The sequence below is a fragment of the Leptosomus discolor genome, unplaced genomic scaffold (assembly GCF_034619465.1).
Source record: "Leptosomus discolor isolate bLepDis1 unplaced genomic scaffold, bLepDis1.hap2 HAP2_SCAFFOLD_28, whole genome shotgun sequence".
Classification (NCBI taxonomy): Eukaryota; Metazoa; Chordata; class Aves; order Leptosomiformes; family Leptosomidae; genus Leptosomus; species Leptosomus discolor.
In genome coordinates, this window is record NW_028237857.1 from 4,760,938 (window position 1) to 4,772,666 (window position 11,729).

At 53.2% G+C, this 11,729-nt stretch overlaps 1 protein-coding gene across 1 annotated transcript; it reads left to right on the plus strand.

Annotated features, from left to right (window-relative positions):
• The first annotated feature begins 775 nt into the window (after nt 1-775).
• LOC147412598 (olfactory receptor 14C36-like) lies at nt 776-1,714 on the plus strand. The gene has a single exon (XM_086481190.1). It carries the CDS (start codon nt 776-778, stop codon nt 1,712-1,714), a length of 939 nt encoding a protein of 312 aa, XP_086337316.1.
• The last annotated feature ends 10,015 nt before the right edge of the window (nt 1,715-11,729 follow it).

Consider the following 11,729-nt stretch of genomic DNA (forward strand, 5'->3'; position numbering starts at 1 on the left):
CTGTGGAGAACAGAAAGACTTCACAAGTGTGGAAATACTGTTGGGTGGTGAAATGAGGCATGAGTGTCCTTGGATAGAAGTGGAGTGCTGAGACCTTGAGAAAGGGTGGGACATTGAGCGGTGTGCACTGGATCCCTCTGCTCTCAGCAGGGTCGAGTCACTTTTCAGGGTAACATGGGATTGTGATCCTCCTCCATCTGAGAAAGGTGCAAGCCCAGGGCAGCTGGGCATAAGACGGAGGGACAGACCAGCTCCCCTCACTCTGTACTAAGCACAGACAATCCTCCTGCCTCACAGGGCTCTGCCGTTCCCTTCCACTGCAGAAGAAGGGCTGAGGGTTTCTGGCACCTAAGAAAACTGCCAGGGGAAATGGGGGAGCTGTAAACCCCCCCCCCCCCAACCTCTCCGACTGCCTTCTGCCCTCCTGGTTCCTTGGCATGGGGAGTGCAGGTGCTGACCAGCCCTTTTGCATTAGGAGTGGTTTCTGCTGACAATGTCGAACCCCAGGACTGGTCTCTGCTCCCTCCGTTCCCGTGAACCCCCTGCTGCAGAGCAGAGCTGACTCCTTGGCTGCCAGCAGGCACAGGTCCTGCTCCTCATGAGACACCAACGAGAGCTCCAGCCACAGAGCTGAAGGAAGAGCTTCTAGAAAAGTGTGTCTGTGTGTGTGTAGCGGGGAGAAGGGGTATGGGAACTGGCTTTCATGTTTTAAAAAGTCTCCCCTAACTTATTGTGTTTCCCTCCTTGAGCAGTCCCCCATGACCAGAGGCAGCAAATGTCCAACGACAGCTCCATCACCCAGTTCCTCCTCATGGCATTCGCAGACACACGGGAGCTGCAGCTCTTGACCTTCGGGCTCTTCCTGGGCATCTACCTGGCTGCCCTCCTGGGCAACGGACTCATCATCACCGCCGTAGCCTGCGACCCCCACCTCCACACCCCCATGTACTTCTTCCTCCTCAACCTCTCCCTCCTTGACCTGGGCTCGATCTCCACTACTCTACCCAAAGCCATGGCCAATTCCCTCTGGGACACTAGGACCATCTCCTACGCAGGATGTGCTGCTCAGCAATTTTTCTTTGTCTTTTTGATCTCAGCAGAGTATTATCTCCTCACTGTCATGGCCTATGACCGCTATGTGGCCATCTGGAAACCCCTGCACTACGGGACCCTCCTGGGCAGCAGAGCTTGTGTCCACATGGCAGCAGCTGCCTGGGGCAGTGGGTTTCTCAATGCTCTCCTGCACACTTCCAGTACATTTTCACTTCCCCTCTGCCAGGGCAATGGCCTTGACCAGTTCTTCTGTGAAGTTCCCCAGATCCTCAAGCTCTCCTGCTCACACTCAGGCTTCCTCAGGGAGGCTGGGCTTCTTGTGGTCAGTGTCTGTTTAGCATTTGGGTGTTTTGTGTTCATTGTGGTGTCCTACGTGCAGATCTTCAGGGCCGTGCTGAGGATCCCCTCGGAGCAGGGACGCCACAAAGCCTTTTCCACCTGCCTCCCTCACCTGGCCGTGGTCTCCCTGTTCATCAGCACTGATGCATTTGCCTACATGAAGCCTCCTTCTATCTCCTCCCCATCCCTGGATGTTGTGGTTTCATTTCTGTACTCAGTGGTGCCTCCAGCAGTGAACCCCCTCATCTACAGCATGAGGAACCAGGAGATCAAGAATGCCCTGAAGAAACATGTTCAACCACTTGTCTGTCAGCAGCAATGAGCTGCCCATGGCTCTTCACAAATGATTTCCCATTATCTCAGGAACCTCCTGTGCTTTGGGCATTTCACCCAGAAGAACTCTCTTTGCTCAGGAATGTCTGAAGCCGCTCCACTTCTCCAAAGGCAGGAACCCAGCCTGGCTGACCCAGAGGCCTTTGGACGTGTGTCTAGCATGATGATACAGTTGGTCTGCTGTGCTGTATCTCTGTAATAAAAGGGCATTTCCTCAGTGCTCCTGTCTGGAGGTTGGAGGTCTTCTTCTAAAGTTGCAATTAGGAACAGGCTGAAGAAATACACCCCATGAGGCCGTGCTGCTGTGCTTGGGTTCTCCATGGGCTCAGGGGAGGAGGGTACGGGCTTGGATTCTTGCGCTGTGGAGAGGGGCTGGCCTAGAGGGGCTGCTGGCAGTGGGCTATAAGGATCTGTTGGAGACAAGAGCAGCAGACACAGGGAGATGCTGGCCTCCATCTCCTCATGCCATGGCTCACCCCGGACCTAGAGCTGAGGGGGACCCTCAACCACCCTGTCTGTCCCCTAGAATCTTTTGTGCACTTCAGAGGGGCTGGAGCTGTGGGGGGAGTGCCCAGAGCTCTGCAGCACCCTGAGGTGGACAATTTTATGGGGCCAGCCCAGACTGGGTTGATGTGCTGGGCAGGGCAGGGAAAAGCTCAGGAGAGGTGGGGAGAGCTGGGGAGGGGCTGAGGTGGGCTGGAAAGAGCCCAGGAGAGGAAAATGTCAGTGTAGAGCTAAGTGGTATGTGCGTAGGGTGGGGGCAGCCAGAGGGTGCTCCCAGGGCAGAGCCAGCCATTGTGCTGAAGGAAGCAGGCAGCAACGGTGCAGAAGAGAGGGGCCCAGTCTCTGCCTTGGTCGCTGGACACTTCAGGGAAGCTGCCCCAGGAGAGTTGTCCCACATCAGGCCCACACACCAGCCGTTTCCACCTCTGGCCCTACACCCCAGCTCTGAACAGGGACCTTTGCTGCATGGTAAACTCTGTCCTCTTCCGGGGCTCAGTGATACCCAAATCCCCTCTCATTATTAATAAAAAAGGGATCCAGTTTCCTACTGACACTCATTACACACCAAGTCCCACAGCTTTGTGTCAGTCAGTACACAACAGTTCATCTCTTCCACTCCTCCTTCCTCACACTTCTCCCTGCTTCCAGTGTGAGTCTTCTCCATGGGATCCCACTGTATTTGTGCTCAAGGCTATTTCTTGTTCAGTTCTTTCCATCTTAATTTTCTCATTTGTTCTCAAAGGAACGTTGTGGTTTGAAGGGACGTTTGGAAATCCTTTAGTCCAACCCCCAGCTGAGGCAGGCTCAGCTGGAGCAGGTTGCTCAGGACCATGGCCTAGGTGGGTGGATGGAGACTCCATCACCTCACTAGGCACTCTGTTCAACTGGTTGACCACCCTCACACTCAAGAAGTATTTCTTGGCTTTAGATGTAATTTCATGTGTATCTATCTGTGTCCATCACCCCCTGTCTTATCACTGGGAACTCCTGAGAAAAGTTTGGCTCCCTGGACTTCATGCCCTCCCAGCAGGTATTCCTACACATTAATAAAATCCTTCCAAGCTTCCTTCTCCAAACTGAACAGTCCCACATCTCTCAGCCTTAACACCTACAAAAGCTGCTCCAGTCCCTTCCAGCTCTGTGGCCCTTTGCTGGACGTGCTTTAGTAGGTCAACAGCTTCCCTGCCCTGGGCAGCCCAGCACTGGACACAGCACTCCAGGTGTGTCCTCACCAGTGCTGAGTCGAGGCGAAGGGTCACCTCCCTCCGCCTGTCATCAACGCTTTTCCTAATGCAGCCCAGGAGCTGTTGGCCTTTGCCACGAGGGTGCCCTGCTGGCTCAGGCTGAGCTGCTTGTCCTTTTGGACCCCAAGGTCCTTCTCTGCAGAGCTGCTCTCTAGCCGGTTGGCCCCAGCAGGATGTCCACTGTGTGGCTGGATCACAGGCTGTCCTCCCCCAGGGACATTCCAGCAGCATCATGGTCCTTCTTGGAGATGGGCTTCACCTCTGGCACAGGCCCCACCCTGCTGCAGAGTGCCCTGGCACAGCCAACCCCTCTCCTGCCAGGGCTGCACAGCCCAGGCCTCTTGCTCTCTGCCCTCGGGCACTGCAGCTCTTGCTCTCGTGGTGAGAACCTCAGCCATCAGCACGTTGCCACCTGCCATCCCCTCCAGCGTGCCTCTGCTGGCAAGCAAAGCCTTTCCACACACGGCGTCCCATCTCTTGCCACCACGTTTCCAGGTGACAAGCCCGCCCTTGGCCCTGGTGCCACGTCTGAGGTGCCGCAGCCCAAAAGGGCCCCACAGCCTGGGGCAGAGAGAGCAGGAGCCCCATGTGCCACCGCAGAGCTGTGACAGGAGTGGAAGAAGCACTGAGGTGGGGAAGGACAGCTCCCATGGCTTTGGTGGTGGGTGGAGATGCACGGTCTTTAGGAGAGACTGACAGAGAAGATAAGGAGCAGGCGTTCTCCTGTTCGATGTCAGGACAGCTCAGATATCTGAGCTCTGCTGTTGGACAGGCAAGAGTGTAGGTGAGATCTGTCTGTGGGTCAAAGGAGAGCCCAGAAAGGAGGTCACGGTCGTTGGAATTTTTTTATGGTTTGAGCCTGGCCAACAGCTAAACACCCAGAATCAATTGTTCACTCCCCCTTACACCCCCAGCGGGATGGGGGAGAGAATCAGAAGTGACAAATCAGTAAAACTCCTGGATCAAGACAAAGACAGCTCAAGATGTGAAGCAAAAGCTGTGTGTGCAAGCAAAGCAAAATAAAGAATTCATTCCCTACTTCCCACGGGCAGGCAGGGGTCTAGCCATTTCCAGGAGCGCAGGGCTTCATCACATAGATCAGTGCCATGGGGAGACAAACACCATGACCACAAATGTCCTCTTTTCTTCCTCCTTGCCCTGAGAGTTACTGAAGAGCGCGACAACCTATGGTATGCAATATCCCTCTGGTCATTTTGGGTCAGCTGTCCCAGCTTCTTGGCTACCCCCAGCCCACTTACTGTGGGGGAAGAGGGTGAGAACAAGAAAGCTTCATGCTCTGCCGGGACTGCTCAGCAGTAGCCAGAACACCGGTGTGTTGTCAGCGCTGTGTCAGTAACAGAGCCAAAGCACAGCGCCGTAAGGGCGACTGTGAAGAAAATTAACTCCATCCCAGACAGACCCAGGAGAGAGTTACAGGTCATGCCGTCAGGGTGAGGAATGGAGAAAGTCTCATACAAATGACCTGAGGAAGTCTGTGGATCACAGAACGTGACTTAATGGGGGACTCCACCTCCTTGGTATTCACGGGACCAGTTCTCAAGGGCGCAAAGAGTCAGGGGGCTTGTGGAGATGTTCCTGATGCCAGATGGGCCACTCAGTCTGATGCTGGCCTGGACCTGGTACTCCCAAAAGAGGAAGAGCTGGTCACGGATGGGAAGACCAGTGCCAGCCTTGCTTGGAGTGACTGGAAATGGTGGTCTCCCAGATCTGGAGGGATGTGGGGAAGGAGAGTAGCAGAGCACAGACCCTGTGTATCAGGGAATGAGAACCTGGGCTGTTGAGGGCACTGGCAGGTTGGATCCCATGGGGCAGGGGCAGGGCCCTGAGAGCATCCACAGACCTTCCTGTCCCTGACCAGCCTCCCCTGGGGCCTCCACCCACACCTCTCTCCATCAGCCCAGGAGGCCGTTGAAACCAGGCCTGAGTTTCAGCCCCACCTTCCTCTATGCTGTAGGTGTACTGGTCTCCAGACACAGACCATGGACACAGCCTTGCCTGTCCATGGACTTCGTTGATTCAGACTTGCAGACTCACTTCCCACCTTGACTCTTTGTGGCTTGGATTGTGAAATGACACCATGGCCCTTCAAGTCCTAGGGCCTTTCTGCTTCCTTTCTCCCCATCACTTGGTCAGGTTTTAGAAGGAGATGGGGGAAAAGCAGGTGAAGTTTCTGGGTGTCAACGACTGAAAGGGGGGAGAAAAACTATTATATTCAGCTCCTTTCTTGGAGGCCTTAAATCTTCCCCAGGATCCTGAAGGCTCTGAGATGCCTCTACCTCCCTCTCTTTTAGCAAGTAAGTTGGGAGACGCAAGTCAGAGGGTTTGTCAATATTCTGTTTACAGCCTCCAGCATCCCATGATCTGGGGATATCTCAGTTCCTTATCTCTGGCCAAGTACGTCCTTAGTTCAAACCCTGACTATTGCCTATGGTTCTCCTGTCAAGCACCACAGTTACAAGAGTGGTTTTATCTTCCTGAAACCCTCCCCACAGGGACTGGCAGGTCACTCTGAGGTTCCCAAGGCCTTCCCTTCTGCAGCTGGAACAAGGCCCTTTCCCTCACTTTCTCCTCCCAGGCAAGTGATCCAGCCGTTCAGCATCTCCATGACTCTCCACTCAACTCACTCCCAGTTATACACAACTTCTTCCCTGCTGTGCTGGGCTGGCTCTGGCCAATAGCCCAGCAGCTACCCAACTGCTCACTCTCTCCTGCCCTTCCACAGTGGAGGCCCAATCATTAACACAGCACTGTCCTGATGCTCTAACAAGGGATGAGCATGGGGAGACAATCACTTCCCTCACCCTTTTGGCAAAGCTCATCTTTCTACACTCCAGGACACTGCTGGCTGCCTTTGCCACCAGGCTGCACGGTGGGATCGTGCTTTGCCTTGTGTCCCCCAGCACCACCAGGGCCTTTTCTGCAGAGCTCCTCCCCAGCCAGGCAGCTCTCAGGCCCTGCAGCTGCAGGGTGTTGGTCTGTCCCAGGTGCAGGATCTGCCCTTTGTCCTTCTTGTGGCTCATGAATGTCCTGACAGGACAGTCCTCCCGCCTTCAGGTTGGCCCTCAATGGCATCCCTAGGGCACAAGATCGGTCTCTACAATTTAGTGCCATTGACAGATGCGGTGAGAGTGGCCTCCTCTGGGTCATGGGCACAGGTGTTCAGCTGCCCAGGGCACAGCAGAGTCCTCTGTGCTGCCCCACCATGCCCCAGTGTGTCCCCCTGGCCTCCAAGCAGGGTCTGACCCCTTCATCACTGCTCTCAGCCTCATCATCCAACCAGTGTTTTACCCGTCTGTTTCTCTGCGCATCCCGACTGGAATGGCCTGACTTGGGGAGAAGAATGTTGAGGGAGACCACGCCAAGAGTTTGGCTGAAGCTGAGGCAAATGGCAGCCACTTTTTATCTCCTCATGCAGAACTGCAGGCTATCAGGATGGTGAGGCACGAGTGACCCTTGGAGAGTCCTTGTTGACAGCTACTCTCTGTTAGTGAACTGTCACCCAAGAGGACTCTCAGGGATGTCACACTCCTCCCCAACGTGAGCTTGTACAGTCTGGGCTTCCCTGGGTTGCACTTCTGGCCCCTTTCAAAGATGGCTGCAACACTGGCTTGTCCTTTTTCACAAGAGGCCTCTGCCAATCCCATGACCTTGCCAAAGGGCTATTCCAAAGAAATATCCATCTACCCCTGTAACTTCACCACTATTCTGCCTGTTCAACGGTGTATTTACTTTCTTTAATCTTTCAGATATTTGCACCTGCCCAGGATCCAATGACCGTTTCTGAAGTCACCTTTTCAGATGCAGACTGGCCAGGTAAAGGCCCTTGCCATTATTCTCCAGCTTCCTCCTCCCTTAATCTTTGTTCATTCAGGTGCCTCTCACCTATGTTGCTGTTTCAGCTTCAGGGAGTAAAATCTTACACGTCTTTCAACAGTCTAATTGTCTATTTAGGCAACACTTTCATTGTGTTTATAGATCTCATTTTGTATCTACCTGCCTCAAATATTTCTCATCAGATTATCACTTGTAAGAAGTTCAAGCTCATTAGAGATAGCTTGGACAGAGCATGTGCTTGCAGAGTGTGTTTTATTGTTCATGAAACTTTATCATGCCTCACTGTTCTCTGTTTGCACATCAGGAAAGTTCTTCTGTGCCCGTGTGCAGCCAGGTCTCTCAGGAGTGCAGGCAGGAGGTGATGCAATGGAGCTGTAACATCCAGCTGCAGACTGCAAGGGAGAAGGCTGATGTCACAAAATGTGATGCATGTTCCAGGGGACAATGAGGAAAATGGTGGGGTTGGGGAGGTGAGGAGCAAGGTTGTCCATACAGTGTCAGACCTCAAAAAACTGCTTTTCTGACCAGTCTAGACCGCCTGAGGAGACCATCTGGATCATTCACACTTGGAGAATGCTGCTCTAACCCCTTCTCTGAAAGAAAAGGCAGAAGGTGTAACTCTTAAAATAAAAAATAAAATTATTGATGCACTTTGAAACCTTCCTCCTTCACTACACTATGAAACAGCTCCAATCAGCTGTAGTGAAGAAAGTTACAGAAAGATCAGCAGCTCGTTAGGGCATTTGGGGCTCATTACATGATCCCCAGGTACTGAGAGAAGTCTGAAGAGACCTCTCCAGAAGTCAAAGTCAGAAGCAAAGCCCAGAAGTCCCTTGAAGCCCTGACTGGCCCCCCTGAGGGTCCTTACTGACAAAGCCTCCCCAGGGCCTCGTTAGAGCAGATCACTGGAGGCCATGCTTGCAGGCAGGCCAAGGCCCTGAGCAGGTGGCTGTAGTGCTGAGAAAACCCTTTGCTTTGCTTTCGGAAGCAGAAAGGCCAAGCCCTGACCCTCAGGCCCTGCGAAGGCACATCCTGACACCCTCCAAGTTCCATCTCACCAGCCTCACTGGCAGAGGCAACTGCTCCAGCCAAGAGGACCAAGACCTCAGGCCTCTTGGACCTTTCAGCCTTGCTACAGCCCTTGGCCATCTCTCCTGCAGGCTGTCCTACCCTGACCCAAGCCTGCACCTCTTTCCCTTCAGGCTCTTTACACCCTGCTTGCTTTCCCACCCAGCTCTAACCCCACCATTTCTACACCTTTGCTCGTGTCTCTCCACTCTCACCAGCCATTCCTTGAAACACAAAGCCATGGGCTGATCCAGATTCCCTCTGGGTGACCTCTTGCACCACAAGGCTACCCTTGGAGTGGCATTTCTTTTGTTCTCCCCTCCAGTCTGATCCTTCCAAGCTGCACTTTGTGGAGCTTTCCTTCTGTTCCCTCTACCAAGAAAAGTTCCATCATCTCTGAAACCACCCTTCAAACAGGTGCACGCTGCTCCTGTAGTGCCCTGAGCCTCCACCTCAAAGAATCATAGAATATATTGGGTTGGAAGGGGCCTCTAAAGGCCACCTGGCCCAACCCCCCTACAATAAGCAGGGATATCTCTAACTAGGTCATGTTCCTCAGAGCCCCATCAAGCCTGACCTTGAATGGCTCCAGGGATTAGGTTTCACCACCTCTCTGGGCACCCTGATCATTACAGTGATCCACCACCCTCATATTAAAGAAATTTTTCCTAATGTTCAACCTAAATCTACCCTTTTGTAGCTCAAAACCATTACCCCTTGTCCTATTGCTACAAACCCTTGTGAATTGTTCTTCCCCTGCCTTCTTATAGGCCCCTTGCAGGTATAAGGTCCTCCCGGAGCCTTCTCTTCTCCAGGCTGAACAACCCCTACTCTCTCAGCCTGTCTTCATAGGAGAAGTGCTCCAGCCCCCTTCTCTGACACGCCCACGTCCCTCTTGTGTTGGGGGCTCCTGAGCTGGATGCAGCACTCCAGGTGAGGTCTCACCAGGGCAGAGCAGAGGGGCAGAATCCCCTCTCTCAATCTGCTGCCCGCACTTCTTTTGGTGCAGCCCAGGATGCGATTGGCCTTCTGGGCTGCAGTTGCTCACTGGTGGCTCATGTCCAGCTTCTCATCCACCAGCACCCCCAAGTCCTGTTCCACAGGGCTGCTCTCTAGCCTGTCTTCTCCCAGCCTGTGTTGATACCAGCAGTTGCCCCAGCCCACGTGCAGGACCCTGCCCTTGGCCTTGTTGAACCTCCTGAGGTTCACCTGGGCCCACCTCTCCAGCCTGTCCAGGTCCCTCTGGATGGCCTGCCGTCCCTCTGGCATATCGACTGCACCACCCAGCTTGGTGTCATCAATGAACTTGCTGAGGGTGCACTCAATGCCGCTGTCAATATCATTGATGAAGATATTAAACAACACTGGTCCCAGGACGGACCGCTGAGGAGCACCATTTGTCACCGTTTTCCATCTGGACATCGAGCCGTTGACCACTGCCCTCTGGATGCGTCCATCCAGCCACTTCCTTATCCACTGAAAAGTCCACCCATTGAATCCGTATCTCTCCAAATTAGAGAGAAAATGCTCTCTGAAATACTGACCTTACCCTGTGCGTACCTCGCCCACACTTTGCCTGTCACGCTGTCTGTTTAATCTCCCCAACCTTCCACCTGTTTCTGCCTGCCCTGGTTAAACTCACCATGTCTGCAGTCATCTCTTCAGAAGCCTCTCTGGACATATGCACTTTCCACTGTTCTCCAGGGCTTCTCCTTCTCTTACTCTTTGACCATTCAGATCCCTCTCACCTCTCACCCTGCTTTGAACTTCAGGGAGGTAAATCTTCGCTGTCTTGCCGTATTCTCTCTCATACTTCCTGTAGCCAACTGACTTCATAATACCAGACCCATCCATCACCCTCCTTATGGCCAGGACCTGACCAGATAAAAGTATGCCTGTTTTGTAGAATGTACAAAATATAATTCCTGCTAACAATTTCAGTGGGGTGACATTCTTCACAGGAACTGATGCATTTATGTTGACATATTATACAGCTCCTCTTCCGACATTTTTTTCTTTTCTTCTTCTTCCTCTACTTATTCTGTCTTCAAAAACCTCTCTGAGGGAATGATTCATGGAATCACAGACTAACTGAGGTTGGAAGAGAGCCCTGAACAACATCGTGTCTGACTGTCCTGCTCCAGGCAGGGTGAACTAGATGAGGTTGCTCAAGGCCTCTGCCCAGCTTTACATCACCCCCAAAGGTGCTGAAAGTGTGCTCTGTCCCATCATGCAGGGCAATCGTAAAGATGTTCAAGCGTGTTGTTGCAAGTACTGGTCTTTGAGGGATGCCGCTAGTAACTCGCTCCACGGAGGACTTTATACCACACGACATTTGGCATTGATAATCCAGGCAACATCCCACCCACAACAACGTCCGCTTTTCAGCCCGGAGAGCACCAATCTGGCTATAAGGACACCACAGGAGACCGTGTCAAAGGCCTTGTAAAACTCCAGGTACACAACATGCCCTTTGTTACCCTTAGCATTTTGGTTCAGCAGTCCCTTTCTTGTCCTTCAACTACCTGGAAATGGCTGCAGGACATGTCCCATCACCTTCCCAGGGATGGATGTAGGCTCACCAGCCTGTAATTCTCCCAAATCTCATTCCTGCCTTTCCTGAAGATGGATTTGATGGCTCCTCTCTGTGGACCCCAGAACCTCTCTGATTGCTCTGGCACTTTTGAGGGAACAGTCCAGAACCACAGGCAAGGGTGACACAGCAAACAGGAACCCTTGCAATGAGCCTGTCTGAGGCAGCTGAGATGAATCACACTGGGCCAGCAGGGCTTGTTCCTGGAGTCACACAGAGAAATGTCAGGGCTCTGCCAGGTCTCCACATCTGAGTCGGCCTCGTGCACTGATCTTACCCACAGGGCTGCTCAGAGACACGAGTCCTTGCACACACAGGCAGTGCAGGGCAGGAGTTGTAGTGCCTCTCTGGCCTCCTCTTCCCTCTCCCAGAGGCTGGCAGGCACCTCAGCCCTGCGTGTGTCACGTTGCTCTGCGCTCGTATGAGATGCCCCACAGCAAGAGAAATGGACGCAGGGGCATTGGTTCAAGGAAGTCCATCCCAGTGCTGCATTCCAGTGGTTTCCCACGGGACGTTGCTGTCAACGTGAAGTGACTTTGAGACCCTATCTGTCCCACTGGCCTTCATGACACCCCCAGGAACAGGTGATGGCATTTGTGCTCATTCAGTTTCATCTCATCTCATGGGCACGATGTGCATTCTTACATCTCACCTGTACAATGTGAACACGGACGTCTGACCTGGTCGTTCAGTGTCCCTTCATGGAGGGACGAAGGACCCCCTCAAGCTATGGTGAGAGG

Coding starts and splice junctions, on each gene's coding strand:
- LOC147412598 (XM_086481190.1), top strand. CDS start 776: ATGTCCAACGACAGCTCCATCACCCAGTTCCTCCTCATGGCATTCGCA.